The sequence below is a fragment of the Triturus cristatus genome, chromosome 6 (genome assembly GCF_964204655.1).
Source record: "Triturus cristatus chromosome 6, aTriCri1.1, whole genome shotgun sequence".
Classification (NCBI taxonomy): Eukaryota; Metazoa; Chordata; class Amphibia; order Caudata; family Salamandridae; genus Triturus; species Triturus cristatus.
Genome location: NC_140589.1, coordinates 18,545,226 through 18,565,283, shown reverse-complemented (window position 1 = coordinate 18,565,283; position 20,058 = coordinate 18,545,226). Strand labels below are relative to the sequence as shown.

Below are 20,058 nucleotides of genomic sequence, written 5' to 3'. Positions count from 1 at the left end.
GGAAGCACAGTGACTGGGGTCCTGATTAGCAGTATTGCACCAGCAGAAGTGGGGGCGACCATGAAAGCAGCTCCTACTTTCCTACAGGGAGGATAAGTGATTTGCCCAGAATCTCAGGATGATGAGCTGATGCCGAGAATCGAACATGGTTCAAGTGTCGATTCAAAAGCCAGCAGCTCTGGCTGTTATGCCAGCTCCTCGCCCCGCAGGGCTAGAAACACAGCAGCCCTGGCTGCACGGCCTGTTCAGTGCACTAGTGCACAACAAAGAAGTTAGCAGATCAGTAGAGTGCAGGGAGGGGTCATGGTTTCTGGCATGAACTGTACAAGACCCAGAAAATACACAAGAAGATAGAAAGTCCACTTTGTATAGTAAATGATGCAGTTAAAGTATTAGCAGAAGGGGTGCAGAGTGTTGCCCCCGTATTTAAAAGGGAGGTCTGTGAAAAATGGTGGTGAGCCACACCAAAAGCACATAAATCACACACAGCCACCAAGCTACACAGGTCTTGTCCTTGGCACGTGGGATTGAACACTTTCTTTCAAAGAAAGGCATAGTAAGGATAAGGTACATGCGACCATATGTAGGTAATTTCTATTCACCGATTCCTAAATACCGAATTTTACCGATTCTGTATTTAAGAATCGGTAAATAGAATGTAGGTAAAAAATAGGGAAATTTTACCGATTCAGTTATATTCGTTATTACCGATTCGGTATTTACCGAATCGGTAATAAGGCATACCTTCCCATTCATTCCTATGGGCCTGGAGGCCCATAGGAATGAATGGGAAGCCATTCACTATTACCGATTCGGTAAATACCGAATCGGTAATAGGGGGAGCATATTCAAGGGTGGAAGGGTGTCACATTGACACCCTGTTGCACCCCTGAATCGTGCATGTGTGCACATGTGGCGCACATACATGCCCTAAGGGCATGTATGTCTGCCACATGGCACTTTTAAAAAAAACACAAAATTGCTTTTGAAAAGGTATTCGGTATTTACCATCAACTTGTAGTTGGTGGTAAATAAGAAATCCTTAAACCAAAAATGCACTCACTTGAGTGATCCCTACATAGGATTTAAGGATTCGGTAATTTACCGATTCGGTATTTTACCGATTTCTTAAAATACCGATTCGGTAAATTACCGAATCCTTAAAACCTGCCTCCTACATTAGAAAGGGCTAAATACCGGTCGGTAACGGGAAATATTTAGCTATCTACATATGGCCCCAAGTGTGTAGTATACATCCATTGTGGGGTGATCCCATGTAGCGTACGAGTAAAGTGAGTGTACATCTTTAAAGTCAGAGGGGCCGATTCACAGAACTAACTTAAGGCAAAATCCTAAACTTACTACTTTTGGTATTCACAGAAGTTAGGATTTTGTCTTAAGTTTGTCTTAAGACAAACTTAAGACAGACTTAAGACAGTCTTAAGACAGACTTAAGACAGTCTTAAGACAGTCTTAAGACAGACTTAAGACAAACTTAAGACAGACTTAAGACAGACTTAAGACAGACTTAAGACAGACTTAAGACAAACTTAAGACAAAATCCTAACTTCTGTGAATACCAAAAGTAGTAAGTTTAGGATTTTGTCTTAAGTTAGTTCTGTGAATCGGGCCCAGAGAATGTTCTTACACCCGCTTGATGTGAGTACTTTGTATGTGGGGGTTTTCCCAGATGACACTGCAGTGGCTGACCTGCCATGATTGTGAGAATAAACTTAACCTCGTACTGGATTGTGGCCTTAACACAATTTCCACGGGGTATACATTGAAGAAGGTTCTGCTAAATTACAGAAGAGGTTATGTAAGACTTTCAAAGAACTCTGCTAAAATGAAATAATAGATGTGACAGCAGGGAAAGAGGCTTTCTCCAATTGTTTTAATCCGCAGAGCAAGTGGTGATATCGGACTGTGCACTGATCTAAGTTTCAACAGAAACTACTGAGTGGACAGACATTTTGTACGAAGCCTCCATGAGTATGATCAATGGACAACACCTATATTTATCACAACTTAATATCTGGCCAAGACATACCACCCAGTGGATCTAACCAAGGAATCTAAACTGTTAACAAAACTTGTAACACCACATACACCCTTATGCATCAAGCCAAAATCCAGTCGGTAAAATACCGATTCCTTATTAGCTCCCGGTATTAAGTAAAAAATACCCAATCCCAATGCATCAACCCAAAAGCAGAAATCGGTATTTAAGGAATCCTTAAATAGCGATTCTTTAAATAGGGATCCCTTAAATACCGATTCCTTAAATAGCGATTGCATTTAAGGAATCCCAAAGTAAGATTCCTTAAATGCAATGCATCAAAGTTAAAAAATAAGCGATTTCGCTAATAAGGGGAGCAAATTACCATGAAGATGAACTGCATGGTAATTTGCAAAAACTTTGAAAAATGCACTCTTGTGCATTTTTCAAAGTTTCATGTTGCGCACACACATGCCCTTAGAGCATGTGTGTGTGCAACATATGTGCACATATCATTTTCAGGGGTGCAACAGGGTGTCCTTTTGACACCCTGGCACCCTTGAAAGTGCTCCCGCTATTAGCGATTCGGTAATACCGAATCGCTAATACAGAATGGCTTTACATTCATTCCTATGGGCCTCCAAGCCCATAGGAATGAATGGGTAGGTATTCCTTATTACCGATTCGGTATTACCGATTCGGTAATAAGGAATGTTAAGGAATCGCTATTTGAATAGCGATTCCTACATGCATAGCCTTTTGCTATTCCTTATTAGCGATTCCTTATTTTTCGCTAATAAGGAATCGCAAATGCTAATGTTGATGCATATGCCCCATAGTGCTTTCTAGTTCGGGTAATTTTAACCTGATTTGGCAAACACAGCTGCACCATTTCAAATCATATTTTTTAATCTGTTCACAAGATCTGGCAGTAGAGGTGGATACAGACGGGCTGATTACATATACTTAGCATGACAGTGCCCAGGTCTTCCGGGTGAAAACTGTAAATACTATGGCATAAATTATCCACCCATAACCTGGGCACAATTCTGCACTTTGGCCAAACATCGGGCTCCCTCTTCTCTCTCTGATCCTTTGCCCCCATTTCCAGATAATGCTCCTTGTCTCTCTTTTACCTAGTTCGATTTCCATTCTTTGACCCCAACACAACCCCCGAGACTTCCCTGCCTTTATTTGCCTTATTACTCCAACTTTCTTTCTTTACCTAGTGACACAGCTGATCCCCCTCATCCACACACCAGACTACTGTTCGCCAGGAGTCCTGCTTCACTCGTCTAGTGTCTGTGTGCAGCCTCACCTGCCCCTGGGCAGCATCATCGCTAGCCTCCTGCTCGGACGAGAAACTGTCCTCTTCCTCTTCAGAGAAGTTATCAATATCTGGGGAGCGATCTGAAAAAGACAATGCGAATGAGACAGAGGTGGACCCCTGGCACCATCCAAGAGACAGGCTACAGCAGAGTTGTGCACAAGGGTGCGCGTCAACCAACATGCAATTTATGAATACCTAAAAAGCATTAAAAAACAAACCTACATGTCACTGTCAGACCCACCATCATACCCATGCTGTCTGCCCAGTACTTTTTATGCAATAAAGGTTTCTCAAAAATATGAGAATAGTGAAATAAATCACACAGGCTTGTGGATTAAAAACACCGGCTCGCTATATGTTGAATTGTGTATTTAACCTATGCCACTAGAAACTTTTTTTGCATAAAAAGTATTTGTGGTCCTTTCTAGTGCACGTTTGGACCCAAACCTTCCATAAGTTTACAGTCTGCCCAGCACTGGCAGCAGCGAGGGCTTTGCCCAACCCTCAGGGTCCTGTGTGTGCCTAGAAAGTGTTCATATCATTCCCTCTGGTGAGGTTTCTCCAAGGGAACTCAGCACCCTCCAGTACAGAACCAGCTTTCAGACTCAAACTGTGGACATTTGTCTCAGACCCCCTGATATGGTGTGCACATGGGGTTCTTAAGACGTTTACGTCCCATCTCACAATTATCCTACAGTTGTTCCACGGACACTTCATAGTGCCACTCCAACTCGATCGTGCTGGCTGTTTTTACCTCTCACATGATGGGATATATGGCTTTCAATCTAAATTGTGCTATCTGAACCTTTTTATAACTTGTTTGAGAATTAAAGGTTGAAAAAAACCCATTAGTACTTAATTTAAAATGTCATCTGGCAATAACTCAGTGTTCTAAAGAGAAAAAACATGTGAGAACTGTAATCAAACTAAAAGTACCACACTAAGGCTACAGATCACCATCAATTATTACCAAAACCCACCCCATCTCTCTTGTCAGTGTACCCAACTTCAACAAAAGTTCTAATTATGTTTCCAACAGTGTCACTGTTATGAACAACGCTTTGCACAAGACACTGAATATTGTGTGTGGGTGTTGTAGCTGGGGACAGGGTCTTCACACAAGACTCAGGAGCTATTCAAATAGGATGTACATGATTTTTCCATGGTCGGTCCATAGGTCACAGTCACAGCAGGTAGGTCCTGGTGGGGCTGCATTCTCCCTCCAACTGGAATCCACTCCCAGTCTCCATCAGCAGCACAGAGACCCCAACACTCCACATATTATCACAGCATTCATACTCAAAACTCAACACTCCACACATCATCACACTCCACACATCATCGCACTCTCACAGCATTCACCCTTGAAACCCAACAGCATGGGCACTCAGCCCAAGCCTACACAGACATATCATGTCACCCAAATTTCCTTTGTAGCTTTCCTTCTACTCAAACCCTAATTATATTGTGTGTGTTTAGCTTGACTTGTTTCCTGGCTTTCATTTATGGTGTATATATATATATTTTTTACTTTTTATTAATCGTATCAAAAACACAGCGAGGGAGTTCATCCAAATAAACCCACAATCAGATTCAAGGCGTACATATGGTATTGTGCATACATCATCCCTCCTTAATACATCACTCAGGTGTTTCTTCAACAGCATTAGCTAAGTCATGCCATCTAGATTCGTTATGGCGCAATTCCACCGAAGGAGATAAGCAAATGTCACCCCGGTAAGCATTCCACGCTGCCCACTTACGGTCCCACTTTTGTGGGCATCCTCTATGTTTGAAAACATCTTTCTCTGCAATCATGGCTCTGTCCATATCAGCGGCCCAATTTCCAACATGCAACACAATTTATAGTGTATATTGCACGGAAAATGTGTAGCTGACAGTCATAAAATGTAGGCAAATTACGTTTTTTAATACTGAATCTCTTCAGTACTGACTCCTACAGCACTGACATGAAGGCACAGGAGCATAATGGTCGATCACTACTTCGTGATGTAGTAACAGTCCGCAAACCAGCTACCTCTCCTATCGCTCGTTGACTGTGTCCTTGCCTTTGACCCAGTAGGTTCTTGTTATCGAAGTACCACAAACATACAAGCATACATAACAAGGTTTTCTAAGTTGGGGAAGCCATCTTTGAACTTCACTAAGGAGGAGGAAGCAGGCTTGGAGCATCTGCTCAGAGCAGGAGGAGGAAGCAAAGTTGGAGCATTCGGGCAGAGGAGGAGGAGAAAGCAGGATAGGAGCATCCACAGAGAGGAGGAGGAGGAGGCAGGCTTTGGGCAACCGCACAGAGCTGGAGGAAGCAGGCTTGGAACATATGTGCAGAAGAGGAAAAGGAGAAGGAAGCAGGCCTGGCGCATCCACGCAGAGGAGGGGGACGAAGCAGGCTTGGAGCATCCACACAGAGGAGGAGGAAGAAGACATGGGGCAATCGCACAGAGCTGGAGGAAGCAGGCTTGGAGCATATGCGCAGAGGAGGAGTAGGAAGCAGGCTTGGAGTATCCGCACAGAGGAGGAGGACAAAGCAGGCTTAGAGCATCTACACAAAGAAGGAGGAGGAATCAGGCTTGGAACAACCGCAGAGAGGAAGAGGAGGGAGCAGGCTTGGAGCAACAACAGAGAGGAAGAGGGGGAGGAGGAGGAGGAAGCAGGCTTGGAGCATCCACACAGAGGAGGAGGAAGAAGGCTTGGGGCAATCGCACAGAGCTGGAGGAAGCAGGCTTGGAGCATCCGCCCAGAGGAGGAGGAGGAAGCAGGCCTGGAGCATCCGCCCAGAGGAGAAGGAGGAAGCAGGCCTGGAGCATCCACACAGAGGAGGAGTGTGAAGCAGGCTTGGAGCATCCACGCAGAGTAGGAAGCAGGCTTGGAGCATCCGCCCAGAGGAGGAGGAGGAAGCAGGCCTGGAGCATCCACACAGAGGAGGAGTGTGAAGCAGGCTTGGAGCATCCACGCAGAGTAGGAAGCAGGCTTGGAGCATCCGCCCAGAGGAGGAGGAGAAAGCAGGCCTGGAGCATCCGCCCAGAGGAGAAGGAGGAAGCAGGCCTGGAGCATCCACACAGAGGAGGAGTGTGAAGCAGGCTTGGAGCATCCACGCAGAGTAGGAAGCAGGCTTGGAGCATCCGCCCAGAGGAGGAGGAGGAAGCAGGCCTGGAGCATCCTCAAAAGAGAGGAGGAGGAAACAGGCCTGGAGCATCCAAGTAGAAGAGGAGGAGAAAGCAAGTTTGGAGCACCCACTAAGAGGAAGAAGCCTTCCTGGAGCATCCACGCAGCGGAGGAGACGGAGGAAGAGGGCTTGGAGCAACCATGAAGAGGAAGAGGTGGAGGAGGAGGAGGAAGCAGGCTTGGAGCAACCATGCAGAGGAGGAGTAGGAAGCAGGCCTGGAGCATCCGCACAGAAGAGGAGTGTGAAGCAGGCTTGGAGCATCCGCCCAGAGGAGGAGGAGGAAGCAGGCTTGGAGCATCCGCCCAGAGGAGGAGGAGGAGGAGGAAGCAGGCCTGGAGCATCCACGCAGAGTAGGAGTAGGAAGCAGGCTTGGAGCATCCGCCCAGAGGAGGAGGAGGAGGAGGAGGAGGAGGAGGAAGCAGGCCTGGAGCATCCACGCAGAGTAGGAGTGTGAAGCAGGCCTGGAGCATCCACGCAGAGTAGGAGTAGGAAGCAGGCTTGGAGCATCCGCGCAGGAGGAGGAGGAGGAAGCAGGCATGGTGCATCCTCAAAAGAGAGGAGGAGGAAGTAGGCCTGGAGCATTCTCTGAAGAGAGGAGGAGGAAGCAGGCCTGGAGCATTCTCTGAAGAGAGGAGGAGGAAGCAGGCCTGGAGCATTCTCTGAAGAGAGGAGGAGGAAGCAGGCTAAAAGCATCCTCTAAAGATAGGAGAAGGAAGGAGGCCTGGAGCATCGTCAAAAGAGAGGAGGAGGAAGTAGGCCTGGAGCATTCTCTGAAGAGAGGAGGAGGAAGCAGGCCTGGAGCATTCTCTGAAGAGAGGAGGAGGAAGCAGGCCTGGAGCATTCTCTGAAGAGAGGAGGAGGAAGCAGGCTAAAAGCATCCTCTAAAGATAGGAGAAGGAAGCAGGCCTGGAGCATCCTCAAAAGAGAGGAGGAGGAAGCAGGCCTGGAGCATTCTCTGAAGAGAGGAGGAGGAAGCAGGCCTGGAGCATTCTCTGAAGAGAGGAGGAGGAAGCAGGCTAAAAGCATCCTCTAAAGAGAGGAGGAGGAAGCAGGCCTGGAGCATCCTCGAAAGAAAGGAAGAGGAAGCAGGCTTAAAGCATCATCAAAAGAGAGGAAGAGGATGCAGGTCTGGAGCATCCGGGTAGGAGGAAGAGGAAGTAGGCTTGGGGTGTCCGCACAAGGGAGGAGCAGGAAGCAGGCATGGAGCATCTGTGAAGAGGAGGAGGAAGAAGCAGGCTTGGAGCATCTGCGCAGAGGAGGAGGAGGAGGAGGAGGAGGAGGAGGAGGAGGAGGAGGAGGAAGCATGCTTGGAGCATCCGCACAGAGCAGGAGGAGGAAGAAGGTTTAGAGCAACCTCCAATGAGAAGAGTGGCAGGCAGGCCTGCAGAATCCGCACAGAGCAGGAGGAGGAAGAAGGTTTAGAGCAACCTCCAATGAGAAGAGTGGCAAGCAGGCCTGCAGAATACGCACAGAGCAGGAGGAGGAAGAAGGTTTAGAGCAACCTCCAATGAGAAGAGTGGCAAGCAGGCCTGCAGAATCCGCACAGAGCAGGAGGAGGAAGAAGGTTTAGAGCAACCTCCAATGAGAAGAGTGACAGGCAGGCCTGCAGAATCCGCACAGAGCAGGAGGAGGAGCCGCCTTGGCGCATACGCGCATAGGAGGAGGTAGGCTTGGAGCATACGCACAGAGGAGGATGAAGACGCAGGCTTGTAGCATCTGCGCAGAAGAGAAGGAATAAGCAGGCTTGGAGCATCCTCAAGGGAGAGAAGGAGGAAGCAGGCCAGGAGCATAAGCGAAGAGGAGGAGGAGGAGGAAGCAGACTTGGAACATATGCACAGAGGAGGAGGAGGAAGCAGGAGTGAAGCCTCAACGAAGGGAAGGCGAACACAGCAGGCACTAACATTTGAGTGTAGAAAGAAGATCCCGAGCTGGATGGATATTCTGTCGCCATAGTAACAAAGGGCAGACATTAAGCAGCTCGTCTTATGGTCCAATCCAGAAAGTGATTCATCCTCTTCTCCAGCGTCACAAGTGATGCCGAGGTTGCTCGCTTTTCTTAGAAAAAGCTACATCAGCCCTTTCCAGAACTCACTTTTCCACTGTGTTCCACCATTATCTTCAAATCACTGTCCAAAACTGTTGCCCCTTAGACGAGAGGAAGCGGACTGGAAGAGTTAAGTTTTGAACAAACAGTTTTCAAAGGGGCCCATGGATAGCCAGAGATCCCTTGTATGTTGAGTATTTGTTGAATCCTTCCTGTGAGCCAGAATGGTTCGACCTCTGCTTGTACCCTCGAGATCTCAGGCATGTTCATTCCTGTATCTCTCTCAGAGAGAGGATGTGGTGTAATGGCCTGAGCTGCCAACTTTGGAGCCTCTCTGTGTCTGCGTCAACATCTTGTGATTCTGGGCAAATCGCGTAATCTCTCCGTGCCTACAATTCAGTGCCTTGAGACCCTCATGGGTGACTTGCTGCGCTTTAAAAATCTTGGATTAATTTTATTTATTAATTAATGAGGTCAGTGCCCATCCTCAAGTTCTTTACTCCTCTCCTCTGCTCCTGCGCCTCAAATGCTTGGCTTTCAGCTTGTTAAGGTTACAACTGAACAGCTGCAGTCCTCCTGCTAAGTCAGGCTTGGCAGGGCCGTCTTTAGGGTAGAGTGACAGGTTGGACAAGATTCAGGCAACAATAAAATTGTAAAGATAACTCTGGTGATTATTGCACCTGCTGGAGAGAGATTGGAGTTCTGTTTAGTGACAGTTTTGACTCCTCATACAATAGCGCAGAGGGTTAATGTGCCTGCTATAAAGAGCATGTACCATGCAGATCACAGAATTGTATTTTATGTCGATAGCTCAGTGGGTTACTGCTTTTGCCACAGATCCTTTTGTGACTTGCAATTCATAAATTACAATCCTAATCTAGCAGAGTGAGCTATGAACTGACAAAGAGCTGCACGCAAACTGCAAGGTATAGGTTAGAACGTTATGTTTTTTCTCAGTCTTTCATTATCCTAATGTGCCAAAAATGGTTTGTTAGGGTAGAAATACGTTCTTATCAGTAAACTCAACCCCAACAACTTTGGTATGCTTTAAACCTTAAATTTGTGCTTCTCCAGACCAGACACGCTTAAAATTACTGCCTGCTAGTACGGATGACGTGATTCTTATACCTTGTAATCTTAAGGTTTTTAATGTAACATTTCTAATAGACGGGTTTACATGTGTATGCTTCACTGTCTCTGTATAATGTGTGTGTGATGTAAAGTGCTCTGACACCCTACAATGGGATGAATAGCGCTATAAAACACATTACATTTATGTGTGAGAGGGGCTATGTAGAGCTTAGGGGCACTGAGGAAATTTGTGGACAAGTTTATTGGGGTGGCATCGAAAAAGATTCTCACACCAGGAGCCACTAGCGCTAAAGCCCGCCATGAGGCTTGGCATTCCAGCCCCTTTACTGCTACTTACGAAGAAGCAGAATCTCCTCCTGGTGTCTGCTGACCATCAACATACGTCTACTGCTACTTATGAAGAAGCAGAATCTTCTCCTGGTGCCTGCTGACCATCAACATTCGTCTATTGCTACTTATGAAGAAGCCGAATCTTCTCCCATGTCAGCTGACCATCAACATAAGTCTACTGCTACTTACGAAGAAGCAGAATCTTCTCCTGGTGCCTGCTGTCCATCAACATACGTCTATTGCTCCTTACGAAGACGCAGAATCTTTTCCTGGTGTCTGTTGACCATCAACATACGTCTATTGCTACTTACGAAGAAGCAGAATCTTCTCCTGGTGTCTGTTGATCATTAACATACGTCTACTGCTCCTTACGAAGAAGCTGAATCTTCTCCTGGTGCCTGGTGACCATCAACATACGTCTACTGCTACTTACGAAGAAGCAAAATCTTCTACTGGTGCCTGTTGACCATCAACATACGTCTACTGCTACTTACGAAGAAGCAGAATCTTCCCCTGGAGTCTGTTGACCATCAACATACGTCTACAGCTACTTATGAAGAAGCAGAATCTTCTCCTGGTGCCTGCTGACCATCAACATATGTCTATTGCTACTTATGAAGAAGCAGAATCTTCTCCTGTGTCTGCTGACCATCAACATACATCTATTGCTACTTATGAAGAAGCCGAATCTTCTCCCATGTCAGCTGACCATCAACATAAGTCTACTGCTACTTACGAAGAAGCAGAATCTTCTCCTGGTACCTGCTGTCCATCAACATACGTCTACTGCTACTTACGAAGAAGCAGAATCTTCTCCTGGTGCCTGGTGACCATCAACATACATCTACTGCTACTTACGAAGAAGCAGAATCTTCCCTGGTGTCTGTTGACCATCAACATACGTCTATTGCTACCTACGAAGAAGCAGAATCTTCTCCTGGTGCCTGCTGTCCATCAACATACGTCTACTGTTACTTACGAAGAAGCAGAATCTTCTCCTGGTGCCTGCTGTCCATCAACATACGTCTATTGCTCATTACGAAGAAGCAGAATCTTCTCCTGGTATCTGTTGACCATCAACATACGTCTACTGCTCCTTACGAAGAAGCAGAATCTTCTACTGGTGCCTGTTGACCATCAACATACGTCTACTGCTACTTACTAAGAAGCAGAATTTTCTCCTGGTGCCTGTTGACCATCAACATATGTCTACTGCTACTTACGAAGAAGCAGAATCTTCCCCTGGTGTCTGTTAACCATCAACATACGTCTATTGCTACCTAAGAAGAAGCAGAATCTTCTCCTGGTGCCTGCTGACCATCAACATACGTCTACTGATATTTATGAAGAAGCAGAATTCTCCTGGTGCCTGCTGACCATCAACATACGTATACTGCTACTTACAAAGAAGCAGAATCTTCTCCTGGTGTCTGTTGACCATCAACATATGTCTATTGCTACTTACGAAGAAGCAGAATCTTCTCCTGGTGCCTGTTGACCATCAACATATGTCTACTGCTACTTACGAAGAAGCAGAATCTTCTCCTGGTGCCTGCTGACCATCAACATATGTCTACTGCTATCTCCTCAGCTCTATCACATGCGCCATCCTAGGTCCATGTGTCCTTCTCACTCCCTTGGATGAACAGCTTGGCAAGTCAGGTGGAACTTCTTGGAGGCCATGCTGAGACTAGATCACATCAACAGCATCTGAAACAGAGGGATGTGCTCTTTGACACTATAGACAATTCTCCAGGGTGTCAATGGAAGGCTTTGGTGGGTCTCGCCTGGTCGGGCAGAATTAATCAACTGTATCTTTAACCGCTGAAAACCGCTGACAATGAAGTTAATGGGACACAACATGTGAAACATGAGGTTTGCTTGAAAGGTGCAGAGAAAACACCTCTGTGCACAGAGTGGCCATGACTGCTCCTCTCAAGTCACTAAGAACCCGTAAAAAAGTATGTGCCGAACCCAAAATTAGGGAGGCCCGCCCTGTCTTTCTCTTTGTGATCATTATCAGCTGCAGCGGCACGACCTGGTCCTGATCAACACTGATGGAGGCTGGCCTGTTTGTTCAGCAAGCACACTGTCCAAAAGTGTGAAAAACAGTCTTTTATTTATATTGATTTGCAGAAATGGAAGTGCCACCAATCTGCTGAATGGTCCAAATTGGATCGGTGGTCCTTCTTTTTTTTCCATGGTCTTAGTGAACATAAAGGAGAGATTGAAGAGGTGCAGTCTCTTGCTTTGCTGCAGATTGGTACAGTCCAGAAGGTGCCAAACTCCTGATCCTTGCAGATAATGCTCCACTGATGTCAGTTTATCAACAAATAATTTTACGCCATCAATGTGGCGCACCCGACAAATTGAGATGTTGATGCCTAAATTGGGACTTTATAACCTACAATAAATCCACTACCCAGAAAGGGGAGGTGGGATCAGTGAGGAATCTGAGGTTAGATAGAGTATCCCACAGAAAGAGTGTTACCGACACTAAGACTTCTGACCACAGATTCTCATCAAAGCAGTTCTTTCCCCACCCTCAAAAGAAGATGGGTCCAAGGAACTGACTTTACATCAGGATTTCCTGTGGACCTCAGAGTCGATGTAGTAGTACCTGGCAACTTTATGTACAGATGCCCATGTAGCAGCCTTGCAGATATCCAACAATGGCACGTCCTGGTGGAATGAGTTTGAGTGCTGTCTGGAGGCTCGCGTTTACCCAGATTAATGGAAAGGACAATTCACCTCAATAAGGTTCTGTTTCTGGACTACCATTCCTTGCTTTCTTTCAGCAATTCAAAGAGTTGATCGTCCAACCAGTGCTTCTTAATCCTATGAATGTAGAAATGAAGAGCCCGCTTAGGATCCAAGCGGAGCAGCCTTTCCTTCTCCTTAGAGGGATGTGGCAGGAAGAGGACTGCTGGTATCATGATGGACTGTCCCACATTGAAAGGGGAAATCACTTTTGGGAGAAATGATGCTTGAGTCCCCAGCACCAACTTGTCAGGAAAAAGAGTGAATTATGGTGACCAAAGAGATAACTCCTGCAATTCATCGCCACAACATGTAGAAGTGATGGCAATGAGAAAAAACGCCTCGAGGATCATAAGTCTCAGGTGCTACTGTGCATAGGCGCAAATAGTGCACGCGACAAAAAGGTAAAAACAAAATTAAGGTCCCCTTGTGGCATAATTAAAGGAGCAAGGGGGAACATATATGAAAGCTCTTTGAAGGAATGCTTTACAACACGTGACTTGAATAATGAGGGCTGATCAGGTACCGACCAACCATCACACATGCTCTTACAGGATCCTCTGTAGCACATTGACGCGTGTTCCTCTTTGTGTATACAGTTTAGGACAAGAAACAGGGCGGTCTAATGGAGCAGATTACTTAAACAAGGTCAGTAGACCAGGCAGGTTGGGTGTAAAAACATACAGTGGAGAGACTTAACTAAGAAACACTCTGCAATAAAAGGACAGAACCATATACTGTTAAAAAAGGAGATGTGGAGACTGCAGTTAGAAGTGGCATTCACCCAAACAATATCTGCAGCACATGCTGCTGCTGAACGGTGGTTTAATAATACAGATAAATCTACCAACGAGATACCATCCATACAAAGATGGAAGTGCATGCTTCCTAGATGGTAGTTTCATAATACAACTAAAGCAAGAAACAAGACACGATCCAAAGAAAAACGGCAGCACACACTTTTGCAGAAAGGTTGTTTCATATTACAACTAAAGCAGCAAATTAGACATGATCCCAACAAAGATGGTACATACAATGTAGGTGGATGGTCATTTCATAATTCATCTAAAGCAGCCAATGAGACACAACATAATAATACAATTAAATCAACCAACGAGACACACCACAATAATACAAGTAGAACAACTAACGAGACACAGCACAATAATCCAAGTAAAGCAACCAACAAGACACAATCCAATAATACAACTAAAACAACTAACGAGACAGAACACAATAATACAACTAGAACTAACGAGACAACACAATACTACAAGTAAAGCAACCAACGAGACACAATCCAACAATACAACTAAAACAACTAACAAGACAGAACACAATAATACAACTAAAACAACTAACAAGACACAATACAATAATACAACTAAAAAAACTAACGAGACATAACACAATAATACATCTAAAGCAACTAACGAGACAGAACACAATAATACAACTAATGCAACTAACGAGAAACAACACATAAATACAACTAAAGCAAGCAATGCCACAATACAATATTACAACAAAAGCTACCAACAACAACCAACACAATAATACTGTAGTAAGGAATCCCTTAATACGTACATACATTGTTAAGTTAGCATAACCACGTTAGATGTTAGAAAGCCATCTTGCTGCTTTTGCGCACGACACTGCGTCTACATGTTATTGTTTAAACAAACTGCTGACTCGCGCTTTGCCTCACATGAGAGCAATCTGTTGTTAACATCCCGAGCTCTGCGCAGTGACCTTGGTCTGTACATGGTGTAACAAACAGTCTGGGTCGTTAGACAATGCATGTTTTCCACTCCAGGTTGATCGACCCACTATTTAGCAATAACACACAGGCAGCTGCGAATACCTGAAAGTTGGTGCTTTTAATATTGCAGACATCATGTTTAATATTCAGACCGAAGACGAGCCTTCCTGCGAGAAGACTTCTGATGCTCCTGTGATGTGATTTCACTAAGCTGATCTGTGAGGTATGGGGTCCCCTGTTCAAGCCTAAGAGACCTTTTATTAGCATAATAATAATATTAGCTTCTGAGTTAAGGGAAGGTGGTAGTACCCACTGTCATTTATAACATGATCACTCCCTTTATATTCTATGGTATTGTAACGATGCTGATGGTTTTGAATATAATCATTTGTCTGCTTGTATTAGCCAAAGTACTGCATCTTAGGACACGTGGTCTATAAAAATAAACTCTTTTTATTTTCAACGTGTCTCCGTTTATTCTTGTTGTGGACTGATGTGAGAATAATATACGAACAGGTATTTCCGATTCCTACCATTCCTGAGAGTACACTGAGTCGCTTGTTCTGGGTTGTATTTTCATTGGGACCGCCGAGCTAAATCTCGGATAACGAATGGGACACTTATCCTAGCCGGATACTGGGTTCTGGATTCTGAGGTGAGTTTCTGGTACACCACAATTCACTGAGGTCCTGGGGTTCTACGCATAGTTCTGTGTATAAGCAGAATCCCTGCAACATGGCGCACCTAACGTTTGGTCTATGAGTTGAAACGCCTTAGTAGTGCTTATATTAGTCCACAACACCCTCATTCTTGTTTCCGGATAACAAGTCTGACGGATTTAAACCTACCTATTTCTGTTGATATAGGTTTCTTCAAGCTTGATCATTAAAAAGGTTATTGAACCCTTGTGCTACTGATTACTTCGAGTGTAGCTTGTCCTTATGGCGGTCCTTAAAGAACGCGCACTGTCGCATGGAAAACAGATACTGGTTGTAACACCGTATCCTGCCCTAGAGGCAGTGACAAAAGCAAGTGTACCAAATTCTAAAGCTTTGCATCCACGGTGGATACAATGGGCCACAACTCTGACATCACCAGATGTCACTTATATCTTTGACGCCTCTTTACAGACTCAGTAGTACTTACAGTATGAATTAGTTCATCCGGCTCCTCTGTCTTTGCGCCCGCTCGAAGAATACCATTGTGTTATATACACTGACGGCTCGGCGCAGCCGGCGATTGGATCAAAGCATGCCTATTCTGCGGCTTGCGCAATTGTCGTGGGTACATTCGTAAATGGTGAATTCCAATCTGATGCCGTGCATACGCAGTCATTGGGTGATTGTACCGCGCAATTGGCGGAGCTCCGGGCTCTGGTGCTCGCACTGGAGTTTGCTGATCCCCGAGTTACTACTCTTATAGTAAGTGACTCCTTTTATTGTGTCCAGTCCTACAATGACAATTTACACTTCTGGTCTCAAAACGATTATCGTGATACCAAAGGTAGCACAATTAAGCATAAATTGCTTTGGGTTTGAGTGGCAGACTTTAAAGAACGTCTCCCTCTTGTGCATGTTATTCACACTCTTGGTCACCAACGACTTGGTGTCCATGCTGTCGATAACAGCTTGGCTGACGAGGCAGCAAAAACCGCAGTGGCTACATACTTAGTGGCAGCAGTTACAAGATCTAAAAGTAAGATTGATGATGACATCTTGGCAGCTATTGCTGCTACAGAGAAGGGAAGTGATTACCCGAAGGGTTTTCCTTCTCGTTATTTTTATCACTTAAGTCCTGATAACGTCCCGTTAGTGAGGATTAACGACGTTGGTGACAGAATTATTCCCAACGCGGACTGCAGACCCTCTCTGATACTAGCAGCGCACGAGGGGTTGGCGTCAGCCCACGCCGGCGTGTCCGCTACTATATCTCTATTACAACAACGTTATTGGTGGTTCGGTTTGTACAAACAGGCGCGCGCTTATGTTCTTGATTGTGACATTTGCCAACAGATTAAACCTTCCACTGTTGCGCGCCCACCACAAACACAGTTGTACATATCTAATAAACCATTTGGTTGTGTTTATCTAGATCACTTCAGTCCTTTTTCGTCTGATACTGCGTACAAGTATATCTTGGTTGCAGTGGATTCGTGCACACGTTTTCTTTGGGTATGGCCACCAAGGAGTGCTGATTCGCGGACTGTCTTCAGGGATTTGCGTGTCTTTGTGGGAACTTTTGCGTGTGGTACCTTCCATTCTGATCAGGGCCCCATGTTCGCCTCCAAGGCTTACAAGGAGGCTATGAGAAATTTGGGGGTCCAAGTCAAATTTTCGTCCCCCTACCGACCTGAGGGTAATGCTGTGGTGGAGCGAATGAACCGTGACTTAAAGCAATCTTTGACAGCACGTGTTTTAGGCACAGGCCGGAATTGGCTAGCCCACTTGTATAACGTCCAACGTGCACTTAATAATCTCCCTAGAAGGTCTCTGGGTGGGCGGACCCCATACATGATGCTCTTCGGAATCAGAATGTTTGTCCCAGACCTTGATGGTCTAGACATGGCGGCGTCAACCGCACCCTTTGACGTAGATGATCACTGTGCTGTTTTGCAGACCCTACAAGAAGCCAGAGACACTCTATCGAAGGAACACTTGCCCTCCACGTCTGATGCTGAGCTTCAGATTCCGGTAGTCGGCTGGCTACCCCGAGTTGGAGACCTGGTCCGTGAGAAGGTGGAGAACGAGAAGGAGTTCGGCCCCTCTTATCGTGCACCAGTTCCAGTGCTCGGAGTGCAGGGTACAAGAACAGTCATTTTACCTCCACTTCCTGGTCGCAAAGAAAACAGGTACATCTCTATTGACAATGTCAAACTTCAGCGAGTGGCCGATACTTCTTAGTCTGACTCCAGCAGTTTCATGCCAGACGATGCAAAGAAATTCAGTGTTGCTTCCTGCTTCTACCACCTTGTCTGATGTTGCCATCGAGATGCAGTCAATTACTGATCCCTTGTTAATACCGCCGGCTGGTGGTCTGCCCGAAGAGACTGAGTATGCTTATCCTACAAATGGTCACTCGCCTGTTTTACAATCTACGGCGGTTGACCAGTCACGTTTCTCCTTTGACACTAACTCATTGCCTTTTACTTCCCCTTCGAACATTGCTATTTTTGCTAGTTGGTTCAAAAGACATTTTTTGATTCCCCCTTGGACATACATCTGGCTGGTGCTTATAAGTATTTTTTTGTTTATGTCCATTGGTTTTGTAATAGTATTTTTCCGTCTGGTTAATGGCCACTATCTTAAAGAAAGATCTACAATTAGACTTATCAATGGAACTTTGGCCCCCCACTCCTCGTCCCACATCATGAAAAGGGACCAGACTTTTGTGAATATTACTGCCTGGCCCGTTTTGGATGGAATTGCGTGGGATGCTGTTAAATTCCAAATTCATGGTCCTACAGAGGTCATCAATGTACCTAATGTGTTTCGTGTTTCTATGGGTGATGTGGTTAAGCAGAACATTCGTTCTGATGATTGGGATGTTCATGCCATTGAAGCACTGTTTTCTGATTTGAAATATTATGCCGCTTTTGATGCAGAAGATTTATATGAAAATGCGGCTAACTATGCAGAACAGTATTGTTTTCAGCATTATGGCAATCATTTCCTGCATAAAGCAAATAAATTTCGAAATTTTGTAAATTTTATGCAATGGGAACACTGTCCCACCCCATCTTTAGGCAGTTCACCAACATTGGTTGATAAGTATACTTATTTTACTGATTTCAGTGTTTCCAACCCAGCATCCTTTTATTTTAAAGTGATGTCTGAGTCTGCCTCGAAGGTTAGACTGACACACACCAAATTACTATATTCTAAGTCCTTTATGGATGAGTTGTCAATCAAAGGTTATGATCTATGGAAGGCTACTATTGATCTTAAATCGGTTTGGGGTTCCAAACCGTGGCAGGTTCAGGGAACTGAAGCTTTACATCGTGCCTGTCTTGTCCCGAATTATATGTTGTTTTTAAATTCAACCATCTTCCAGACCACCTGTTTCGGATTGGCCACTTCTAAAAAACTAAATTTCCCTTCTGTTCCAGATCTGGGCACTTACCCAAATTGGGATAACCACACAGATCTGTCCCTTCCTGCTTTGCAGTCGTTAGTCTCTAATGCATCTTTCAATATTTCAAAATTTAGTAGTGAGGGATGGTTAATTTGGCAAAGCAGTTCAGATGCCTGTCAACGTCGTTTTCTAGGTCTGAAACCGGGGTATGCGCGGCAGCGCGTGGACCCTCGGTTTGTGTCCTCTCACACAGGAACTACCTACTCTGTAGGGAAATTATGTCAATCATGGCTGCAACATTCCACCTTGGCGTCTGTCAAAGTTCATTTATCAAAATTACATGACAAAATAGATTTGAATGATTTTGTTAAAGGTCCTGTGGGTGGCAGATCCAAGAGGTGGGCGTATGCTATTTACAACGAAGTATGGAAATTGTCGCAAATTGAGGCAGCTTCAAGATTGAGGGCCATTGATCAAGCAAATATGGAAAAGGTCTTGGCCGTCATAGATAACAGCATTAACACACTTTCTTCCAGAATTTATACATTAGACAATATTGTTTCTTCAATTGTTGATATTGTACATGATGATGTGTCTGTATTGTATCATGGTCAAAACCAGTTGCGTTCTGTTATGCAGTTTGCATGGACATTACAAACGTTAAAGGCAGGAAAGGTCCCCTGGGACTATCTGAATACAAACACATGCCCATCTTCAAATTATCAATATACTTTCTACAATGAAGATGTCTTTACTTTGGGTGATGTTGTTATTGCCCTCAAGTCATTGGTTCCTGGGAGGGCTCCTGGGATGGATGGAGTTCCTGCTGATATTTTCTTCTGTAATAGTGAGTCATGGGGTAACTACATTTTAATTTTAGCCAATTTGATTGCTAGAGGCGCTCCGATTCCGACGTCCTGGAAGGGAGCAGAAATTATTCCAGTGTTCAAGAAGGGGGACAAGTCTCTCCCTGCTAACTACCGTCCTATCAGCCTGATTGATACCACACAAAAGATCTTAGGCAGGTTGATCCTGAACAAAGTGTTGGATTGGGCCCTAGACAATGCAATCCTTTCCCATCTACAAGCCGGCTTTAGAGCAAGAATAAGCACCATCGATCAGGTGCTGCATTTTGCTATGCTCTATTGGAAGGTAGTTTACTTGGGGGGAGGCAGCCTATATGCAGCTTTTATTGATCTTAGGGCAGCCTTTGACTTAGTCCCTCGGAAAACCCTATGGGCTGTCCTAGACAACCTGGGGATGCCAGCTGTCCTAGTTTCTCTAATTGCTAGACTCCATCTAGACAATTTTGCGCAGATTAGATGGGGTGGTGTTGGACAAGTGACCAGGCAGTTCCCCATCCAAAAGGGGGTCAGGCAGGGCTGCGTCCTCGCGCCAACCTTATTTTCTCTGTATATCAATGACATAGCAAAACTATTAATAGATGCGAAAGTGGATGCCCCTTCTCTGGCAGGTGCGAAAATTC

The 20,058-nt window shown here is 45.2% G+C and overlaps 1 protein-coding gene across 3 annotated transcripts in view; it reads right to left on the bottom strand.

Moving 5' to 3' along the window:
- The window catches only part of LOC146813651 (phosphofurin acidic cluster sorting protein 2-like), a 1,059,532-nt gene that overhangs the window by 422,127 nt on the left and 617,347 nt on the right, over positions 1-20,058 (bottom strand). For all 3 annotated transcript variants that reach the window (XM_085610139.1, XM_085610140.1, XM_085610141.1), the window contains exon 6: positions 3,318-3,409. In XM_085610139.1, coding sequence (XP_085466265.1) covers positions 3,318-3,409 — 92 coding nt within the window. The remainder of the gene's footprint in view (positions 1-3,317; positions 3,410-20,058) is intronic.